This window comes from Armigeres subalbatus, chromosome 2, assembly GCF_024139115.2.
Source record: "Armigeres subalbatus isolate Guangzhou_Male chromosome 2, GZ_Asu_2, whole genome shotgun sequence".
Taxonomy (NCBI): domain Eukaryota; kingdom Metazoa; phylum Arthropoda; class Insecta; order Diptera; family Culicidae; genus Armigeres; species Armigeres subalbatus.
Window position 1 is genome coordinate 58863188 of NC_085140.1, and position 23918 is coordinate 58887105.

At 40.9% G+C, this 23918-nt stretch overlaps 3 protein-coding genes across 3 annotated transcripts in view; 1 reads left to right on the forward strand and 2 right to left on the reverse strand.

Moving 5' to 3' along the window:
* Positions 1–331: 331 nt before the first annotated feature.
* The window catches only part of LOC134208690 (mediator of RNA polymerase II transcription subunit 23), a 66355-nt gene continuing 42768 nt past the window's right edge, over positions 332–23918 (reverse strand). Inside the window, exon 8 of the mRNA XM_062684493.1 lies at positions 332–574. The gene's annotated coding sequence lies outside the window, so the exon portion shown is untranslated. The remainder of the gene's footprint in view (positions 575–23918) is intronic.
* On the reverse strand, positions 1388–6022 carry LOC134208985 (uncharacterized). Its single transcript, XM_062684962.1, has one exon. It carries the CDS (start codon positions 6020–6022, stop codon positions 1388–1390), a length of 4635 nt encoding a protein of 1544 aa, XP_062540946.1.
* On the forward strand, positions 10801–12261 carry LOC134208693 (probable cytochrome P450 4ac1). Its single transcript, XM_062684496.1, has 2 exons — positions 10801–11394; positions 11459–12261. The coding sequence occupies exons 1-2, from the start codon at positions 10818–10820 to the stop codon at positions 12259–12261; spliced, it is 1380 nt and encodes a 459-aa protein (XP_062540480.1). The 5' UTR covers positions 10801–10817.

Below are 23918 nucleotides of genomic sequence, written 5' to 3' on the forward strand. Positions count from 1 at the left end.
CATATTTAGTCTTTTTTGTGATGTATTGAATTCTCGCCTCACTCGGAATTGTAACTATGCCTACGTGAGAAAATGTGATTCAAGTCACATTTTCTCGTTGCATCCAGACAGACGATTCTGAGGTGACGAATCCGCATACACAGTTAGCCTATTATCAATCAAAATATGTAATTCTATCAAACGAGTTACATCGGCATGAAGGTCAAAGACCTTATGGATATATCTATCGCTAACAGTGGCGCTTTCTACATATTGTTTAGGTTCTGCAAAACCGCACCAAGCAGATTTTTGACTGACTTGTAGTATTTCATTCGTAGAAGGAAAACATAAATTATTTAATATCAATTCATGCGTACATTTATTGTAAAATATCTTAAGTTCTGGGGTTGAGAGATATCCGATACAATTTTTGAATCCGCTACACGAGGACTTGACCAAATAAAAAAATAGTAACTTTTATTGGCGCTTAGCGCGATTCAGGAGAACCTCGGCCTTATGAGCTCTGTGTGGTTTCGTTTCAGGTTTGGATAACTTTGGCAGCGTTGATAAAAAAGACGCCCAAAAACGACGTTGCCTGAAAAAAAACACGAAATATAGCTATTACTTTTTAATTGAGGGAAAATAGGGGAAATAACGGCTTTGGCAGGTTTTGTTCTATTATTGTCAAGGGGGTTTTTGTTGACCAAATTTTATGAAAATTGGCCTCAATATTCTTTGATATGCAAAGAATGTTTAGGTCAAATTTGAGCGTAATTAGTTAAAGAAAACTCCCCTGACAATAATAGAACAAAACCTGCCAAAGCCGTCATTTTCCCTATGTGAAATTATATTAAATTCGCCAATGTCACCACATGTCAGGGTAGGGTGTGATTGAAGGGGAAACCGGTTTTGAGAGCAGATTATATTTTATGCTTCAACTGTAAGTAATTAAACATTGGTAAGTATAACTATTAACTTAAACATTTTATCTTTACCAACTTACAATTTGGTGGGCCTTGTAACTCTCCACCCTACAAGTTCAGCACGTGTTCAAACTAACCTAACTAACATTTATTATCATTATTATTATATTTCCTTAAATTCTTTTTCGCTTACTTTTTTCCAGGTTTCTATGGATCAGTGGACGACCCTGTACTTCTCTTGGAATCAAGTCTGTTTTAACTATATAAATAATTCAGCTTTTAATAAATTCAATTCAACACTTCACTAAAGTTAAACCACCTCGTCAGTTGCACTGTTGATCCGGAAAGAACTTTACGAAGCGATCGTAAGCAGCTCGATGAAGGTTGAGTTTGACGTCTATCGTTGAATTGACGCAACGCTTTGACAGTCGACGCAGCGCTTCGTTGGTAGACCCTGCGCTTCGTTTATAGACGCGTCGCTTCGCTCAGAGACGGTGGATAGGGATGGCCTGCTGACCGGTTTCTGTGTCAACAGTCTCCCCCCGGTGTGGTCCGGATGCTTCCGGAGTCTCACAAACTTCTTCCAGGTCAAGCAGAGCTAAACGTGACACCGGTCTTCTAAGAACCTTATCTCCAATCTTCACTAGTGCCTGTCGTTGTCTACCGTCTGGGTTGGAGATCAAACGTACGATTCGCCCTCGTTCCCATCCATTCCGCTTCGCGGGTTCTGCAACCATTACCAGATCTCCAGGAGCTAGTATCCGAGTTTCAGCGAACCATTTCGATTGCCGGCGAATTATCGGCAAGTATTCGGTCAGCCATCGCTTCCAGAAGGCGTCCAGTTGACGTTGGATCAGTACGTATGAATTTCCCAAGATACGGTATGGGATTGGATAGTCGGGGTACCCACTAGCGAACTCGTCTGCATTTTTTGTCCCATCCGAACTCAGTAGCAGGAAGTGGTTTGGTGTAAGCGCCTCTGCTTCTTCGGATTCTAATGGCAGATACGTCAGAGGCCTTGAGTTGACTATCTTCTCTGCCTCCACGACCAACGTCTGTAGCCCTTCATCATCTAGCTTCCCCTCCGCATATGCCTCTCTCATAGCAGCCTTTACTGACTGCACCAAGCGCTCCCATGCTCCTCCCATGTGCGGTGCTCCGGGAGGAATGAAGCTCCACTTCGTGTCGACTCCAGTAAACGTGGCGGATAGTCCCTGGCTAATTTGATGGCGTAGGACACGTTCAGCGCCTTGAAAATTGGTACCATTGTCGCTGAAAAATACGGCTGGAGATCCACGACGACCTACGAAGCGACGAACACAGGAAATACAGGATTCCGTTGACAACGTGTAAGCGACTTCAAGATGAACCGCCCGTACCGTTAGGCAAGTGAATAGGGCTATCCACCGTTTGACGTTCGATCTTCCAAGTTTAACTACAAGTGGTCCAAAGTAGTCTACTCCGGTGTATGTGAACGCTCGTTGATGATGCGCTAGGCGCGCCGAAGGCAGAGGTGCCATTGGTGGAATTTGTGGCTTTGCTCGTCGGATTTTACAGAGAACGCAGCAACGACTGACTTTCTTCACGACTAGACGGAGTCTCGGGATCGCGTATAGTTGACGTATCTCGTTCACTACAGTTTCTGAGTTAGCGTGGCAGTACAGTTGATGGTATCGAAGCACCAGCAATTCCGTAACTCGGTGTTTCCGTGGGAGGATTACGGGATGGCGTACTTCAAAACAGATGCCTTCAGCGGCACCGATCCGTCCGCGTTCACGTAGTATACCGGCGTTGTCCAACATGGGTACTAATCGATAGATAGAACTGTGCTTCTCAATAACCTGCTGTCCTGTTGTTTTTGGCGCTTTGTTGGAGAGCGCCATAATCTCATCGGGATAGGATTCACGCTGAACCAGTACGAAGATAGTTCTCTCTGCTGCTCGAAGTTCTTCTTGTTGTAAGTGTCCGGCGTATTTCGGCTCTCTTTTGGCCGAATTGTGAAGAAAGCGAAGTGCATAAGCGATTGTCCGTTGTAGACGATTCCATGAGGAGAATCTGTCGAAGTTTATCGGTGGCTCAAACGAACAGTGATGGAGAATCGATGCGCGCATCTCTTCGGTAGTAGTAGCGGTTACTAGATCTTTGGAATAAGGCCACTCTGGTTCCGGTAGTCGCAGAAATTCGGGTCCATGGAACCATTTGCTGTTGCGGTCAAAATATGGGCCACTGTCCCATTTGGTTGCTTCATCTGCCGGGTTTAACTTCGAAGGCACCCATCGCCAATCGCTTGCCGTCGTGTGCTCCAGAATCTCTCCCACCCGTAACGACACGAACTGTCGATAGTTCCGCGGGTCAGCTTGAATCCAGGCCAGCGCAGTTTTGGAATCCGACCAATAGACAATCTTGGAAAAGGGAACCCCGTGATTTTCCTTAACGAATCGCGACCATCGTACTCCCAAAATGCATCCCTGCAACTCTAATCTGGGAATAGACCAAGGTTTCAAAGGCGCGACCTTCGACTTGGCAGCAATTAGGCAGCATCGCGGATCACTACCTCCTTCGATCGTGCGTAGATAGATGGCACATGAGTAAGCCACTTCACTGGCGTCGACGAATACATGCATTTCGGAATTATAGTAGGTTCTTTCATTGGCGTGGCGAAAATAGCATCTGGTTATCCGTATCTTGGCGATGAATTCGATCATCCGCACCCATCGTTGCCACTTAATGTAGACGTCTGTACAAACTCGTTCGTCCCAGCCCGTGCCTTTCCTCCACAAGTCTTGGATGAGCACTTTCCCATGAATAATAAACGGTGAAAGAAGCCCCAATGGGTCAAACAATGACATAACACATCGCAGCACTTGCCTTTTCGTCGGCGGCGTGGCAGTACGAATTATAGTTGTCACTTCTTCACTCATCTGTGTCGGAAAACTCAGCTCATCGGTCGAAGGACTCCACAGCATCCCGAGTACTCTTTCCTGTTTAACACCATCGATCAGGTTTATTTGTTTATCTGTCTCTGTCTGCTCTTCACCCAAACGTTCTAGCACTACATCGCTGTTCGATCGCCAGTTATGCAATTTGAATCCTCCATTACCGTGTACTAGGCGAACGTCACAAGCTACTTTTGCTGCCTCGTCTTCCGAGCCAAAGCTCGCCAAGTAATCATCGACGTAGTGGTCGTTGACAATCGCCTTCGCTGCTTCGGGATAGAGTTCACGGTGCTGTTCCGCGTTTCGGTTTTTAACAAATTGTGCAGACGCTGGTGAACAGGTGCTACCGAATGTCGCGACATCCATCAGATACACGGTTGGTTTTTCAGATGACTTCGTCCGCCACAAGAAGCGCTGCGAGTTCCTATCTTCTGGCCGAATCTGGATTTGGTGGAACATCTCCTGGATGTCTGAGCTAACCGCCACCCCGTATAGTCGGAAACGAAAGAGAATTGCCGGAAGGGAAGACAATTGATCTGGGCCCTTGAGAAGGGCTGTATTCAGTGATACGCCATTGACTTTCGCTGCAGCGTCCCATATGACACGGACTTTTCCCGGTTTCTTAGGGTTTGTTACGACTCCAACTGGTAGGTACCACACTCTTCTTGGGTCTGCTGCTTCCATTTCAACTTCTGTGGCTTTGTGCGCATAACCCTTCGCTTCATACTCGCGAATTTGCCTATGCATGTTTTCTTTCAGAGCCTCGTCCCGATTCATGCGACGTTCTAGGCATTCGAGCCGACGCACAGCCATAGCGTAGCTGTTCGGGAATTCTACCTCGTCCTTTCTCCAGATCAGTCCCGTTTCGAAGCGGATTCCTACTCGCTGAGTTGTAGCTTCCATGATGGTTAGCGCCCGTTCATCCTCTTTATTCAACGGGATTTCCGGAGAATTTATTCCAGCACCTTCTATGGCGAAGAACTGCTTCACTGATTCGTGAAGATTTGCATCACAGGAACATTCACACACGTGGAAACTGAAGGATTCACTTCCGTTGTTCCCTCGTGGCCCGTACACACACCAACCAAGCCTGGTCTTCACCGCCACCGGGCCATTTCCACCACCTTCTCTAACTTTCAACGGTAGTGCAAGTCGTAGATTGTCGATGCCGATGAGGATCTTCGGTCGGGCGTTTTGGTAGCTACGTATAGGAATCCCTTTCAAGTGTGGATGTCTATCGTCCACATCTTTCACCTGGAAGCTTTGACAAGGAAGACCAAGATTGGCCACGGTTCTCGCATTAACTAACTTGTGTCTTTTCCTCTGTCCGATACCCGCAATCTCAATAGTAATCTGCTGCGACTCCTCTTCCATACGAGAGGTGTTTCCCGTCCACCGGAGACATAGCGGAAGAGGGTTGCCGTGTAATCCCAGCGAAGCTATCAGGTCGCTCTCAACGAGCGTGAGATCAGAGCCCTCATCGAGAAAGGCGAAGGTGCTTATTGATCCACGACTTCCGTGTAACGTTACCGGGATTATTCTAAACAGCGTTGCTGAAGTCGAGAGGCGATGGGTGTGATTATCGGCTATTTGTGGGCGCGGATTATAATGTTTCGGGGGTCCCCTGGATGAATGTAGAAGTTGATGATGTCGGAATTGACAGCCCTCGATTTCACATACTTTTCTTCCCCGACATGCTCGCCGACCATGGTTGAAGAGACAGCTTTGACAAAGACCTAGGGCACGAATTCTTCTCCACCGATCGTCGACATTCAGTTGTTTGAAGGCCACGCAATCGCGTACTCGATGATCACTCTGGTTGCAATGCGAGCAGTTGAATTGCTTCGGTGCGTAGTTCAGCACACCTGATGAAAGTTCACTTCTGCTGGATGTTTCCTGCAAATGGGAGTTGATGAATCCTTTGCCTTTAGAATGGTCGCGAGTATAGTTCCGCTTCCCCTCCGGTTCAAACGTAACAACACTTGTTGCATCTTGGACCACCGATGTCATATAGTCGCCAAAGGTTTTCAGGTTGACGTGAGGGAATCCTCGTTTGTATCCCGCCCACATCATCTTTTGATCAGCGGGTAGTTTCGCTACCAATTCCTGCAGCAGGGATGGATTTGACAGATGTGCGCTTTCGTTTGCTGCTACAAGATGGTCGCATAATGCCTGTACCGCCATCCCAAAGTCGATGAGTGCTTCTAATCTGTCGGACCTCGGAGCGGGAATTTCTCGAATCTTACGAAGTAGAGCGTTGATCAGAAGTTCTGATCGACCAAACCGCATGCGAAGAGTCTCAATCACTTGCGGAACTCACGGTATACAGAATCAAGGTAGGCTCGTGAAGAAAATGACAGTTCAAAAGTGACGTGATTGCTATCGCAATATGAACGAGTGCAAAAGAAGGCCAAATTATATCGTAGAGCGATGGCCTGCTTCGTCTTGAGCAGCGATAGCGATGACGTCAATTGTTTACAATGAAAATTGATATTTACATACGTGTCGATAGTGCCTTGTTTTTGTATGCCGTGTGCGGAACTGAAGCGGGTAGCACCAAACGACTGCGAACCGTTTCTAATGCAGCGCCTGCTAAGCAACGTTGCAAGCGGAGCATATTCTCCGCGTTAGAAAAACCACACGCTTCGGTTGTATACTGGTAGCTCGAAATGAAAACGGGCCATTCTGCAGGATCTCCAGAAAATCTAGGGAGTTCTTTAGCCAGGGACTGCCGCGCTGCTAACTGTTGATGTGTAGGAACAATGGGAGCATGGGGAACCCTCATTTGATCTCGGTTCACTGATTCTGACGGACGAGGGGGAAGAGACGATGCATTCAAACCGGTAGAGCACGCGGGAGGGGTTCGCGTTTGCTCATCAGTTTCGTACGGTTCGGATTGACTATAGGGCAATACTAAGACATTTGTTTGAGTAGAGCGCGCGTTTGAAAGTCGCAGCTGCTCATGGGCGTTATGTTGATACATATCAGTGTCTTCCGGGCGCGAGTGATTTCGCTGCTCACGGGTAATTTCGGTCGTGGGGCAATGTTGAGAGGTACATACATTTGTCGATGGCATGTAGTTAATTATGGCTTGACGCTTACCTTCGATTTCCGTTTCGTTAGGACGTATTTCAGTGGTTCGATTTGAATGACTTACCGATGGGCGCCCAGCTTGGCTTACCGGGTTCTTCGATGGCTGAAAATTGATGGATGAATCAGTTCCTCCCACGGCTCCAGCGTCTGAATCATTTCCAGGCCGGTACCGATCACCTTCCGGTACCGATGATAATGTCCGGCATGTTTTCGGGATGGTGCCAGTCCTTTTCTCCAAGCGCGACTGGTTTATCGCTGGCTTTGGAGGTTGCATGCTTATTCGCTCACGGGTTTCTGCACCGGATTGAATTCCTTCCAGCAATTTTCGGCACAGCTCGAGCTGCGCATATAGATCCGTCAGCTCATCTGCAGTTGGGTTGGCGCGTCTTTCACACTGCTCAACCTGATTCCTGAGCTCCGTCAGTGCAGCTTGCGGATCCTTTTTTGCTTGTAGTGTCTTGACCGTTCTTGGCTCCAACGCTGACAATGGAATTGAAACCATCACTGGGGCTTTAGGTTTCGGTGTTTCGGTCAATGGAATTGAACGGTGAATTTGTGGAGCACCGGGAGGAAGTAGTGCCGTGAGCTGTTTTCTCGAAGACGGAGTTGTTACGCTGATCATGTCGCCGGAAAAACCAGCACCCTGGTGGTTGCCAGACTTCTCCTCGCCAATCGTCTTATCGATAAGTTTTTGCTGCTCCGCTAGATGGCGCCGCTGCAGCTCCAGTTGAAGACGGGTGCGTTCCAGCTGCTGTTGCTCCACCAGCTCATTAAGGCAAATGGAAAATGCTGATGTCGAGCTGGATCGACTGTGTGCACTATGCACCGAGATTACGTCATCAGCCTGATGAGAGGTGCAATTTCCGCACACCCACGGTCGGTCTGCTACGCTATCATCCACTCCTGCACAAGTGTAGTGCTTCCAAACATCGCACCGGTCACACTGGACCATGTCTTCAGCGTCGTCCGGCCGTCGGCAGTCCACACAAGCCGATTCTTTTCCGTGTGTTGGATTCATGTCGCCACGAATTTTGAAGATTGTCAGGGTAGGGTGTGATTGAAGGGGAAACCGGTTTTGAGAGCAGATTATATTTTATGCTTCAACTGTAAGTAATTAAACATTGGTAAGTATAACTATTAATTAAACATTTTATCTTTACCAACTTACAATTCGGTGGACCTTGTAACTCTCCACCCTACAAGTTCAGCACGTGTTCAAACTAACCTAACTAACATTTATCATCATTATTATTATATTTTCTTTAATTCTTTTTTCGCTTACTTCTTTTCAGGTTTCTATGGATTAGTGGACGACCCTGTACTTCTCTTGGAATCAAATCTGTTTTAACTATATAAATAATTCAACTTTTAATAAATTTAATTCAACACTTCACTAAAGTTAAACCACCTCGTCAGTTGCACTGTTGATCCGGAAAGAACTTTACGAAGCGATCGTAAGCAGCTCGATGAAGGTTGAGTTTGACGTCTATCGTTGAATTGACGCAACGCTTTGACAGTCGACGCAGCGCTTCGTTGGTAGACCCTGCGCTTCGTTTATAGACGCGTCGCTTCGCTCAGAGACGGTGGATAGGGATGGCCTGCTGACCGGTTTCTGTGTCAACACCACATGTGCATGAAGACAAATACTATGGACTATTAGGGTGGTTCAAAAAATCGATTTTGTTCCACAGTGCTCATCTGATTCTTTATCATGTTCTGAGTGTCCTCTGAAAATTTGAGCTCATTTGGATTAAAACTGATTTAGCACAAGCGATTTCAAGTTTGCATGCAAATTAGTATGGGGAAATTTATTTTTTCAGTATACTGTAAATGACGCTTCCGCATTAAGCGCAGGTTAAAAGAAAACCTACATAGCTAAAAGGAATACTCAACAGCTTTCACTCAACGAAAACCGCATGTTGATTGATCGCCCCAGTAATTAGTAATCGATTTTAATACAGGTTGCGAATCTTTAGTCATGATCGTTAAACTTCTTTGAGGGCATCACTGAATGAATCGACTGCTTTGAGCGTGCTTACAGCGGCACACTAGGAGTTAACTTTCTGAAATCAGTATGGCGAAAGGCATCTAAGGTTCGGTTTCTCAAAATTAAGCACTTTAATCGAAAAAATATTTGGTAGGCGTAGTAGCGGACACCATCCCTCATAACCGCTACCAAATAGTTTTTCATTTAAAGTTCCTAATTTTGAGAAAACCAGCGTTAGATGTCTTTCGCCATACAAATTTCTGGCGGTTAACTCTTGCTGGCTATTTTGTGCATATACTATAGCGCCTGGATGTGGCTGCGGCGAGTAGAAAATCAGCCACTGCCAATAATTCATTGTGCAGTGCAACATAGTAGCCTGAATTTGTGTGTGCTATCTTTCGCGCCACGAGCAGCAATGTTGCCTGTTGAGGAGTTATGCAATAGCTCCAGAAAACCATGGTATAGATTAAATTCGATTACTAATTATTGGAACGATCAATTAAGATGCGGTTTTCACTGAGTGAAAGATGTTGAGTATTCCTTTTAGCTATGTAGGTTTTCTTTTAACCTGCGCTTAATGGGGAAGCGTCATCAACAGTATAATGAAAAAATAAATTTCCCCATACTAATTTGCATGCAAACTTGAAATTGCTTGTGCTAAATCAGTTTTAATCCAAATGAGCTCAAATTTTCAGAGGACACTCAGAACATGATAAAGAATCAGATGAGCACTGTGGAGCAAAATCGATTTTTTGAACCACCCTAATGGACTATGGTGTTTATATTTCCGAATTTGATTTGAAGCACAAGAAATAGTATTTTGGCCATAACTTCTGAGCCCATAGTCCGATCTGGCCGATTTTCAATAACAAAAAATGAGATTCCCGTGGAATGGAACCTTTCTCAAGTAATTCGGTTTACTTGTATTTTTATACTTCTTCTTCTCCTTATTGGCATTACATCCCCACACTGGGACAGAGCGGCCTCGCAGCTTAGTGTTTATTAAGCACTTCCACAGTTATTAACTGCGAGGTTTCTAAGCCAAGTTACCATTTCTGCATTCGTATATCATGAGGCTAACACGATGATACTTTTTAGCCCAGGGAAGTCGAGACAATTTCCAATCCAAAAATTACTTAGACCGGTAACCGAGAATCGAACCCAGCCACCCTCAGCATAGTCTTGCTTTGTAGCCGCGCGTCTTACCGCACGGCTAAGGAGGGCCTGTATACAAGAAAGGCAAAAATATATGTCCGAAGTGGATTACTCGACATTCCTTTTCTTAATGATATGTAGAATTGAAGACCTTTCAATTACAAATAGGAAAAGGTTGTTGTTGAAGACAACCTTATTATACGTGCATATGCTAGATAAATGTATTTAAGTCCCATGACAATTTTATTTTTCGTTGTGATTTTACTGTTTTGTTAATTAGTTATTATTGTAGTGAACATACTAGTATTAAATCATCATTTGGATTACGAACAATCTGTTGATGTACACCATAAATAAACAAATAAGCCATATTCATTGGGCATTGAACTCTAATATTTTATTGTTTTGCACTCTGTGTTTGTACCGTTTATCTTACTCGCAGGCTTTTGCTCTATATCAATTCCATTATGTCAGATTATAAATAAATAACTCTCTAACACATAGATGCTCAATTTGAAGCTTAATCTTTAGAACTTTAGAACCTTTCGGCCTGATGCAGACTCGTCTTATGAACCTAAAGCTGTGTTTTGCTGTGGGCAACTTAATCGCTATAATTAAATCAACACACATTTACAACCTGACATGACGATCGCGTGTGTGATCGAGACTGTAAATTGTTTGTTCCCCATATCATTATTAGAGCAAGCCATTCCATTTTCCATGAATATTTCATTCCCAACAGTTATGATTCAGAATTCAATCACTATGGACGGCTTTGTATCAGCAATTGTTTTGGCAGTATTCGCTCTGATCTTCTACGAAATCTACCTTCGAACGCGGCCAAGCTACCGAGCGGCTGCCCAGTTTCCCGGTTCCAAAGTGTTTCCAATCGTCCAGAACATCTTCACCGTATTATTTATGAGCCAGACTCGGGCGTTTGCAAACGCGCGAAAATTGGCAAATGCCTACAACAATCAGAGTTATCGTACGCTGGTAGCAGGAATTCTAATCGTTGAGGCCACCCACCACAAGGACGTCGAAATGTTGCTTTCCAGCTCCCGGTTGATCACCAAGAGTCCGTTCTACCGGTTGACTTATCCGTTCATAGGGATAGGTCTCCTCAACAGCACAGGAGAAAAATGGCACCAGCGGAGGAAAATTCTAACGCCTACGTTTCACTTCAATATTTTGGAAGGCTTTTTACAAATTTTTCACGAGGAATGCCGAAGACTAGTGGTGCAGTTGGAAGAAGATGCAGCGCAGGGGTGCACAACGGTGCTGCAAAAGTTGTTTAGCACAGTCACATTGAATACAATCTGTGGTAAATCAAAAAGTATCTGAACACCGATCGATCTTTTTCAAAAACATACATTTTTTCTACACAGAAACCGCAATGGGTATAAAGTTGGATAAGTCAGAAAAATCAGAAGTGTACAAGAGTAACATTCAAGATGTTGGAAAAATTATCCAGCTGCAAATGATGAACCCGCTGCTTCATGTTGGCTGGATCTTCAGGATGATAGGTTACAAATCAAAATTTGATAAGATTCTTCAACCTATCCATGCCTTTACCAAAAGCATTATTCAACATCGCAGAGATGCCTTTCATGCATTCGGAAGCGATGTAGACTCCCTCTCGGAGGAGAACGTGCACATGAACGTCAAGCAACGCTACGCCATGCTGGATAGTCTCCTTTTGGCGGAAGCCCAGCAGAGAATAGACGCCAAAGGAATTCGTGAAGAGGTCGACACATTTACCTTCGAAGGACACGATACAACAGCTAGTGCTTTGGTGTTTCTCTTTCTAGTGATTGCCAACGAAAACACCGTTCAAGAACGTTTGTACGAGGAAATTCAGTGCATGTTTAAGAGCCGACCAAATCCAACGATGCAGAGCTACAGTGATCTGAAGTACATGGACAGGGTTATCAAGGAATCTCTTCGCATCTATCCACCGGTGCCGTTCATTTCCCGTCTGGTCACCGAAGATGTGCAGTGTAATGGAAAAGTCATCCCAAAGGGTTCCTTTATGAATGTGCATATCTACGATTTGCACCGGGATCCGGAGCAATTTTCCGATCCGGAACGATTCGATCCGGATCGATTCCTGCCGGAATCGGTTCAACGCAGAAATCCGTACGCATATGTTCCATTCAGTGCTGGTTTGAGAAATTGTATAGGTGAGTAACTTTTTGAACCTTAGTTACCCAACTTCCCAATGTTATAAATACTTGGTCAAGCCAATGCAAAAGCTCAGTGTAATGCCATCTTATTCTCTTTATTATGCTTCGACGGTTCAGATTTTTTCCCGCAGTACACATTTTGTCATAACTTGATATGCATTCGGATTGCTCAGACTGGTTAGATGTTTGAATGAATATGAAAAATATTTGACTATTGTACACAGATTGTACTATGACCTTAAAGTAAGAAAAATTGATTGGTTCAATTTTTGGCAAAAACGCACATAACTCCGGCGGTCTTATGCTTGAGGATTTTCAAGCACTTGCACAGGTTGAACAAACAGTAGTTGTTGTAGTTGTTAATATCGGTGAAAGGCCTCACTCGTGGAGTTTGTCTGAAAGGACGTCAAAGCGAACTGAGTCAGAAGTCATGTCCAAGAAATCAGTGCCCATTTGTTCCTTTTCAATAATAGGCCAGTTGGATTTCTGTAGTAAGCAGTGCAAGACAGTCGTTCGTTCCCTTGCCTCTGTAGAATCCAAATTGAGTATCTGGAAAGAAAGCCATTTGATTGAACCCATCTGTCGAGCCGATTGATAACACTTCGCAGCTTAATCCTCATGGCTTGAACATCCCTAATTTTCCATACAAACTTGCGTCTTGAATGTTGAAGCCGCGTTCCATTGTTTTCAAAAATTCTTTCGCTAGGGGTCATTAGAGACCCCAAACCTCAGCAAATTTTTAGTTGCATCTTGAAGCGCGGTCCCGGAAAGAAATCCATGAGATTTTTCAAAACTGATTAATTCCTTCTGGACTAAACATCTCCAGGACTCCAAACAAACTTTCATTTTGGATTGCAAAGCCTCGTTCCACTTTTTTTTTCAAAAATTTCTTCACTACCGATCATAAGGAGCCCCAAATCTCAGTTAATTTTGGATGCATCTTGAAGCGCGGTCCGAGAAAAAAATAAGATTTTTCAAAACTGATCAATTCTTCCGGGACAACAAACTTTCGATTTGGATTGCAAAGTCGCGTTCCAATTTTTTCCGGAAATTTCTTCACTACCGATCATAAGGAACCCCAAACCTCAGTTAATTTTTGGATGCTTCTTGAAGCGCGGTCCGAGAAAGAAAAAAAAATAGATTTTTCAAAACTGACTAACTTCTCCTGGACTAAACATCTCCAGGACACCAAATGCCCAGGATCGAGTACAGTGGAGATGGATACTCCATTCGGGGTAGGTTCATCGAAGAGCTGTAGCCCATCAAATACCAAGTATCAAATCATATCTTTTGAACAGTATAGCCATGATGCGATGCTTACGGTTTAACCAGATGTAGATGACTGCAAACGGTATGGACTCCAGAACAATTTGGAGTGCTTGGAACATTTGCGCAGGGCAATTTGTGATTTGTAAATAATACCCTTAGACTCTGTGAGCCTGTATGGACATAAACAGTTCACTCGATTCCATATCAGCTGTAGTTTACCTGGAAGACCAAACGATCTAAACTCCAGATAATTTGAAGAACCTAGAACATCTGTAGTAATACTTACTGTAGCATGCCTGTTCACATTTCTGAAAACAATTTCAATTAAAGCTTAATTCTCGAAAAGAACAGAATCAAAATCAATCGAAAAACGACGAAAATACTGAAGAAACATGAATGCAGTGCCGGTTGATAATCTCCGTAAGTTAGGGAATTATTGGTCAACCAACAATGTTTGATATTCCTCATGGCTTGAACATCTCTAATTTTCCATACATTTTTTTTTAATTCTTCCACCAGGGGTCACTAGAGACCAAAAACCTCAGTTAATTTTTGGTTTCATTCAAGGGCCCCGTACGCCTGTCACTGGCGAACAAAGTTCGTGTACTCTGCATCGAAGCTTAGAACCGGTGTTAGGGCGCAATCGTTAATGCGAACATATTTATATTCGGTTAGTTACTGCAAATAAATTCTTTTTCGAGTCGCTATAATCAAGCAGGTATCTCAATCATACCACATCGTTACATTGCTGCATGATTGAGTGGTTGGTTTTGATAAAATATCGAAAACAAAAGTGTGCATAAAAATTGCCTCGCCATAACAAAAAAGTGGTAGAGAATTAACACTGTTGTTTACATTTTAGAACCAAATCCAGATGTCGCACATGTCCGGGTAGGGCGTTCGATAACTGCAACGCATTCTAGACGTCAAACGGTTGTCAATCGACGTCAGATGCAATAAAAGTGCATCTAAATGTGCAGCACAATGCAGCTGTCATTGAGTTTGACATCAGTTTGAAGTTTAGCCAACACCAACACCAACCTACGTGTATTAACATTGCAGCGGAGTTGTGTCTTAGCTCATTTGACCGGAGGGATCGCCCGCAAATTCAACGCTTATTTGTATTGCTCCAAAAACACTGATTTTAAACTATTTATTCTTCAAAATTGATAAAAAAAAAAGTTAGAAATAAGTAAACCAATCAATCCCGTACATGCATAACAAGAACCCCGATCAGCAATGCATAACTAAACTATAACTCAATTCTACCAATGGTTGTTATTTAAAACAACGTGTGTTAATTAGATAATTCGATAAAAATGTGTCTTCGGCCAGTTTTATTTCATATCAAAATTATAACAACATTAGTTATGCATATTTACACAAAATAATTGCCAACATTTTTTGTAGATATAGGAAAAAAGCGGAGGTAATCACATCCAGTATAACTTGTTCGATATTAATAGCTAGTACAAAGTTAATTGCCTACATTATGGATGGAAATCCGTCGTTGTAGCGTACCAGATTTTTATACGTGATGTACACGTAAAAAAATTTAATGTTGTTTATTATTAATATTTCTAATACTTTTTTGCCAAAGCTGGCGCTTAATGACATGTATAAGAAAAAACTTATACATCGCATTAGTCACATACATTCGGAAACTTATACTTTTCATTAACTTATGAATGTTATTAGCTTTTTGATATGGGATCATTCATTAGGTGACATAATGAAGAGTATAAGTATTTTCGAATGGTTTTTTGCCATAACATATAAGGTTATTTTTTTACGTGTAGGCAATTACCTTGGAAGCTGATATGAGGTATCAACCTCTGCATTATTTTTGTTACGTCTAGAGGGATTTTGGATATAATTTTTGTTTTTTTAACAACTAACCAGCCAAACTTATAACACATTTTGTTAAAATATTTTTCTGATATGAATAACTCCCCTTGTTATAATTTTGTTTGTTTGTTTGTCCCCTGGTTGGTAAGCATCTGCGCGCGTTTGCTTCCCTTTGTTTATCGATCGTTTACATCAGCGGTTCTCAACCTTTTTCTTGAGAGGTATACCTCTTCGAACTTTTGCATTAATTGAGGTACCCCCCCCCCCCTTGAAAGTAGTCTTCCAATCCGAGCCCTTTGAAGGGAGGCTTCCGAGCCTTTTGAAAGGAGCTTCTGAATCTCTTGAAAGTAGGCTTCCGCACCTCTTGATAAGAGGCTTCTGAGCCACTTGTAGAGACACTTTCTAGCATCTTAAATGGTGGTTTTTGAGCTACTTAAAAGAAGGGCTTCCTTTGCATCTTAAAAGATGCTTCTGAACCTCTCGAAAGCCTGCTTCCAACCCTCTGGGAAGAAGCCGAGCTTCTTGAAGGGCTTTTGAAAGAAAGCTTTCGATTCACCTGAAAGTAGGCCAAGCCTCTCAAAAGGAGCCTTCCTAGCTTTTTGAAAGAAACCTTTCTGCCCTCTTAAAAGGAAGCTTCCGAGCTTCTTGAAAGAAGACTTTATCGAAGTTGCGGTTTAAAATCCGGATCCAGAAAACCAAGGGCAGTCGGCAGTACGTAAAAATGCACGCCCGGAAAAAAAAATCGTAGGAAGATAGATGATGTTGCACTAGGCTCCGTAGAGCCTAATGAAATAGCTGGACCTAATAAATAAACGAATTGGTTAAAAAAAATGAATGACTATGACCTAAAAAGAATTTTATCTTATTGTCGATTTCATCAATTTGAGGAGTTATGTGTAGATTGTGATTTGCCCGCTTCTTTTGCTCACACTCATTTCGGGTTGATCGATTTTTGTTACTGAAATTTACCCAATTATAACCCATTACTTGTTAGTCACATGTAAGCGTGTACACTAAATCGATTCCCGCCAAGATTTGACGTCTATTTGTTTTCAGATTGAGCACTCGCACACAAATATTATACACGGAAAATCAAACTTTTTTTAGTGTATTGAATGTGAGAAAAAGATGCTGTGAGAAAAAAATCTCGCAAAACTCTTGTAAAGTGCAAAAAGCGCAATAAATTATAAGTTTTTACTTTATTCATTGACCTTTGGACACTTTCAACTACGATTAAATGCTCTTGTGAGGGGCATAAACAATAATAAAAGAATATAACACCTTAAATAACTACAATAAACTTTTATTTGAATATTTTGGTATTATTTCTTTACATTTTTTTTTTTATCATTATTTTTATTTTTATCTCTTAATTATTTTATTCTTCTATTTTATTTATTTTTTTTTATTATTTATCATTACACTGTATATTATTTATTTCCTTTAAAACGATAGAATAAAACTTTGGTCGGCTTAACTATTTTAATTACACCAATAACTCTCATTTAATTGAATATCATACAGTGTCCGTTACCTTCTCGTAGTGAAAATATTTACAAGTTGAGACCATATTATTAATTAAAGTCTTCAGTTTTCTTTATTTTTTTTTTTTTTAAATTTATTTTCTTATTATTGATTATTTAAATAGATTATTTATTCTTTAATTGATGACCTCATTATCGTTTTTTTTTTGTTTCTGGAAATTGCTGTTCGTTTTTTATTTATTTATTTTTTTTTTCTTTACTTTATTCTGAGTTGTGAGTGTTGTTGTGTACTTCAATAGCGTTTTTTTTTTCAATAAATAAAGTGTTTCTTACCATTTGCTAGTTTTTTTTTACCTTTTTTTTTTAATTTTTTGTCATCTTTGTTCATTTTAAAACCCTTGCGTGTGCGTGTTTTGTTCTTGTAACAGTGATCAACGCAACAATGAGTGCATCAAAAATGGAAATCGACAGAGAAAGGGAAGACGAGATTCTACAGCTTCAAGGCGATTCAGTCGAAGATGCACTTTCCTGTTCATCGTCCATTCTGAACACGGATAATGATGGTGCCGAAGACGCTGATGATTACGATGATGATGATGACTTTGAAGATGGCATCAACGTAACATTATTGTCTTCACCACCACCAATTATTGTCCCAAATACCTCCGATGGGCAGAAAAATACACCATCTCAGGACAACGGCAGAACAACAAGAAAACTGAGCGGTGCTGGACAAAAGCGCCTAAAAAAACTGTTGGATCGTGGGATTAGCTATGAGGAAGCATATCATCTAGCTGAAAACCACCGCAATCATCGGATCCCTCCAAGCGCCCAAGACAAATGGACTTGAATGGATCAAATACAAGCGGAAATCCAACACCCGCTAAAATTGCTCGTCGAAACAAGGGCAGTAGAACCCAAGCCAAGACCAGCTCAGTGCAACATAGAATCGACACGGCTCAGACAGGACACTCGGCACCTACAAGAAATTCCGAGGGTAAAGTCAAGCCGTCATATAGAGATGTTGCGAATTATGTGAAGCTAGGGATACTCTCGACGGGATACCCTGAAACAGAGCTCACAACCGAACAGTTGAAAACTACCCAAAAAGCCATTCTGGCGAAAGTAGTAGGGCAACGGAAGGAACAACTGAAACCAAAATTTGGTGACTGCGTGTTCAAATCTGGCTATTTAGTAATAGTCTGCAAAATAAAGAAACAGCAGACTGGCTGAAGAGCATAGTTTCTACAATAACTCCCTGGCCTGGGGCTGAACTCACAGCGGTGGATGAAAAAAATATCCCGCAACCTGAAATATTGATCGGCTTTTTTCCGTGGAGTACAGAAGATAAGAATGAAGAAATTCTGGCACTCCTGGAAAGCCAAAATGATGGGCTAGCAGTTGATGCATGGAGGATACTACAGCGCAACACCATTAGCCAAAGACATGTCGAACTAGTGTTCACAGTCAACGGAGCTTCATTGAACTCAATCAAACAATGTGAATCCTCACTTGAATACAAGTTGCTACCCTGAGAAAGAAATTCTGCAGGAAGAATCAACAGGAAGGTAGTGAACGACCAAAGCAAAGGGATTAAAATGACTCTCATATGACACGTGAAGGAACTGGAGATGACACAAGATAATCGTTGATCAATCTGTTCAGATCGCTGGACCGTGTGGAATAGAGAGCCATTATGCTTCTGGCCACACTGCAAGCACCGACGTCCATAAGCAGAGCGAGCAGCGAACGTCAAACATGCGGATTAAATCGATGTACCGAGACATTAAAGTCCGAGTAGACAAAAATCCAATTAAAGGAGGCCGCGACACCAAAGACAGGGAGATACTAAATCCCCATGCAAGCGGTAAACAAAAAACCCAGATTAATCCACCTAGCAGTGATGATGCCTTTCTCGTGCATTATAAAATATATTGCAAAAATCACATTAGAAAGGTAAAAAAAGCTCTTTGGGGGAATAGATCACATTTTTTCGATCATTTTTAATATTTTTGCCTTGCCACCATTCAAAAAAATGTTCTTTGAATTTTCAAGGGGGACCTTTGGGGAAAAACAATGATTTTTCAATAATTCCGAAAAGCAATGATCGGGCCCATTTTCAATAGCAAACAATTCCCCGTCGAATGCATCTTGTTGCGAGTAAATCGGATAATTCTAACCAGGGCTGAAAATAGTCATTCTCGTCGTATGAAGAAAGCGGAAAAAATTTAGACTTCGTCATAACATTGCACGACGCAACACCTATTCGTTTTCTTCGCGCCGCATGCGTACCACGACGATAGTCGCGCAGCCAAAAGTTATGAAGATTTTCGTCGTCACTTCTTCACACAATTGATTGCACGTCATTATAGACGGACTGGTTAAAAACATAATAGCGTCTCAAATAAACAAATAGTAGGAAATTTGGTAACATAAATGTATCAATAACATTCATAACGCTTTCATACGTTGCTTCAAATTCATTATTACAAAGAATTAGTAAACATCTTCGCAAGGCAGCTGCCGCTTGAAGAATAACGGTATGAAGTCTTCGTTCTTCGATGTCGTCATGACGATTTGGTTACATGACGAAAGCTAACGTCGTGCGCGTCATTGACGATGTGTAGAGTAGCAATGAAGACAATGCAACTCGTCGCTACTGTGGCATTTCGTGCTATGACGATGACTATTGTCAGCCCTGATTCTAAGTTCTAAAAAGTGTGCCTACAAAATTTTGTACACATACACACACACACATACACAAAAAAAACAGACGTCACATCAGTTTGTCGAGCTGAGTCGATCGGTATATAACACTATGGGTCTCCGGGCCTTCTATCAAGTTTTTTTTAAGGTAGCCTCACACCTCGGGAATTTGGTCCACGGATTTTTTCCCCATGCATTTTTGCATATGCGATGTTTTTGGAATTCGGACACGGAAAATCAAAATCCCGGCCCATTTAAAATGCACGGGGTTCAAAATCCGGCGGAAAATTTTCCCGAGGTGTAAGGTAGGCTTTAGCAATCATATAGCCTTTCGGTACAACTTTGTTGTACGAGAAAGGAAAAAAATGCATATGTTACAAATATGCGATCGTGCGATAGTACAATGATTAGCGATAGTAAATACAATGATTAGCGCAACGGCGCGTTTTGAAAAATACATATGGATTAACTTTCCAGACGCGCTTGCTGCACCTACAATTGTTTTAGGGCTGATTCCCACGTAGTGTTTTTTCACCAATGTAATATTAAAGTTCAATAAAACTAGTTGTATGTCATACATTGATTTTGCATCCCTTTGTGTAAGAATTGTACAAGTACATTTGTGAAAATGAAACCAACAATTCACATAAATATAAATGAAAAAAAGCCGCATAATATGGAAATAAGGAGGTGTATAAAAACGAACTTTATGTTCAAATCACCCATATGCCCAAACTACACCATCATTCCACCTAAACCAACCAAACCACCCAAACCAAAAAGCACGCCTCTTCTTTCCTTCCAAAGCATGAAACAAAATGGCAGCAAACGTATAACGAGCGCACGAGAAAGCATGTACGTAGGTATGCGATTTTTATTTCCAACGATGAAACTTTTACAGCTGTGTTGATGCGAGCGGATAAAGTCATCGGCTTCGGGTCTCTAGCGCGTGTGTGTTCGTCCATTAGTTTTCGTGTTCCACATTTGAAGCTTTGGAAAGCTTTGCTTGAGAGGTTAGCATCATCAATAAAGCACGAAAGAAGCAACACAAACATTCATGCTGTCAGTTATATACACGGTGCGAAATTCATTCACCGCATGCGGAAATGCTACACCCTTAATTTGTTTTACTCAATATTGTGCGGTTACTTGCTAAGTTTTTTTAAAACTTTATTAAAGTGTTATTTTAATCTCCAGATTATGTTCAACACCGTACTTGCTAAAAGGACACGGTCGGTTAAAGTAGCTGTTCCTTAAATAGTTCGTTAAAGTAGTCGCTAGATTATTCGCTGTTGGTTTGAGCGAGACAGAGTATATGTTAAAAAAAATCAACCAGCAATCTGCGGTGTATTGTTCGAAATGAACGTTTATCAGCAATGGACTTTTTGCTGTACTATAAATCTCGCATAATTTATCAAAAGGACCTAAGTAACATTTTTTTCATGAATTAATTTGAGTACTGCAATCAACAGAACAACATGAAAGCTATTGATTGCAGTATTCAAATTAATTCATGAAAAAAATGTTACTTACGTCCTTTTGAAAAGTTAAGCGAGAATTCATGAAAAAATGTTACTTAGGTCCTTTTGAAAAGTTATGCGAGAAATGTAATAAAATGCGTAAACCCAAAATAGAACTTTTTGGGAACTTGCAAGTGTTCTTATTGTTTAAGTTGACTTTTTGTAAATTTATTGGTCAATATTTAAGAGGGGCTGTAAAAAGGAAAGTGCATACTTAGTTTTTCCAAAATTTGATTCAGACTATCTTTTGAAAAGGGTTAAACTTGTTTTTACCGATTTTTTCAAATGGATATAATCGAAAAACGACCCTTCCTACAAAAAAGTGTTGTATGGGTGACTATCGCAAAATCAGTCAAACTTTCTAATAAAACTTTTTGAAAAACTCAAAATTGAACCCTACACTAAAAAATCGATTTAAAAATTAAAAGTCGATTTGCAAAAAACGCCCTTTTTCGATTTGGACGAAATTTTGTCTCAAGATAGGTGATTATGTTCCCTACCAACCGTCCATACATCGCAAGCTGGGCACTTTGAAGGGAAAAAACATTTTCTAACTAAAACTTTTTCTTGACGGAATTGATTTTTTCAGTGTCTTTAAGGGGTGGATTTAACATATGTAAGTATTCCTGTACAGGCAGAGTACAATGTTTTGGTCGTAACTGGGCGCAACTAAAGAAGCTAATAATGGAATATAATATTTTTTGAAGATATGAACCCCTTTTTAATATTACTCTTAATTTAAAAATAAACTATATTTAGTAACTAAATTAGACAATGTATCATAAAAATAGATTTGCTTGGGGTTCTTATAACGATGGCTTTCATTGGTTTAGTTTCAAATGAAAATACACTGAAAATAATTCCGACAAGAAAAAGTTTTTGTTAGAAAAACTTTTTTTCCTTAAGAGTGCCCAGCTTGCGATCTATGGACGGTTGGCAGGGAACATAATCACCAATCTTGGGACAAAATTTCATTTAAATAAAAAAGGGCGTTTTTTCGCAAATCGACTTCAAAATTTTTAAACTGATTTTTTTCAGTGTAGGGCTCAATTTGGATTGCTTCCGATATTTTCACTAGAAAGTTTGACTGATTTTGCGATGGTCACCCATACAACACTTTTTTGTGGGATGGGTCGTTTTTCTATTATATCCATTTGAAAATATTAGCAAAAAAAATTCAGCTCTTTTCAAAGGATAGTCTAGATTAAATTTGGAAAAACATTTTTGTTTTCATTTCGGATCATCTGGTGATTTTTCATTTCTCATTTTTCATTTTTTACTTCTTAATTTTCACTCCTCACTTCGCACTTCTCACGTCTCACTTTTCACTTCTCACTGCTCACATCGGCCCATAGGGGAAAGAAATGGCAGAAATGACGCTTAACTTTTTTAAAAGAACATATCTCGCTTAACTTTTCAAAAGGACCTAAGTAACATTTTTTTCATGAATTAATTTGAGTACTGCAATCGAAAGCATTCATGTTTTTATGTTGATTGCGCTATTCAAATTAATTCATGAAAAAAATGTTACTTAGGTCCTTTTGAAAAGTTAAGCGAGATATGTCACCTTTTTTTCGTGAATTAATTTGTGTACTGCAATCAAAAGCTATCATATTGGTCTGTTGATCGCAATATTAAAATTCATTCATGAAAATATGTTTCTTAGGGTAAAATCAGCAGTGATTCAAATCGTTCGGGGCTGTCAGTTTGAATATGAATCTGAATCATGCACTTTCCCAGCAGTGGCTCAAGATTCATTTTTTATAACAGTCGAGATTCAAAAGCTTAAAACTGTTATACCGCTCAGTTCTATTTTCTGCAGATTTGAACCACGAATGAATCACGAGATTCAAATATTTTTCAATTGTTTTGGTGTATGAATGCGTCATTTTATGTACGGATCAATCCACTTTGCATTTACCGCACCTTCCTCAGCAGCAACATAATCATTTCATTTAATGGAAAAAATCAAACATGAATAGAACACTGCTGTGGAAGCCTGTTAGTTTGTTCTATTTTGGCTCATATTCAAACTAGAATAGTATTCGAAAATTTGCAACCAAACTGAATCACTACTGATTTCACTCTTAGGTCATTTTGAAATAATAAACGAGAATTTTCAGTGTATACATGAAATCTTAAAATAGGTACTTTTTAACTCATTAATGGGTTTCTATGTTTCTTTGTGAAGTTTTTTCTTCCGTGTATGCTGTCAGTGTGCCGGTTTCGAATAAATTGTGTCTTGGGAGAACATAACCTAGAAAATCGATAGCTTATTTGTTACGAAATAATGATGTCTCATAACTATTTGAATATTTACTATTTTTTGAGACGTGTCATTATTATGAAATTCAATAGCGAACAAGAAGAAAACATTCCCCATCGAATGCAACTTGTTGTAGCAAAATCGATTCAGGTTTAGTACTAAAAAAATTGGCTAATGTTTCAATGTGCACACACATACGCACACACACACACACACGGACACACACACGGACAGACAGACATTTGCTCAGTTTGTCGAGCTGAATCGAATGGTATATAATACTATGGGTCTACAAGCGCTCTATAAAAAGTATGTTTTGGGAGTGAAATGAAAGCCTTTCTGGTACAACTTTGTTGTACGAGAAAGGCAAAAAGGACCTTCAATAAAAATATCAAGTTCATTCAAGTGAACCTCCATCACGCAAAGGGGGCATCAGCCGTACTTTGCAAAAGGTTCACGGAGAGCAAACTGGATGTCGCATTCATCCAGGAGCCATGGGCAATAAATAGTAGGATACTTGGAATAACTACAAATTTCAGTAAGCTAATTTACTATGAAGGGCAACTTGC

Coding starts and splice junctions, on each gene's coding strand:
- LOC134208693 (XM_062684496.1), top strand. CDS start 10,818: ATGATTCAGAATTCAATCACTATGGACGGCTTTGTATCAGCAATTGTT. Junction 11,395..11,458: donor CACATTGAATACAATCTGTG/GTAAATCAAAAA, acceptor TTTTCTACACAG/AAACCGCAATGGGTATAAAG.
- LOC134208985 (XM_062684962.1), bottom strand. CDS start 6,022: ATGGCGGTACAGGCATTATGCGACCATCTTGTAGCAGCAAACGAAAGC.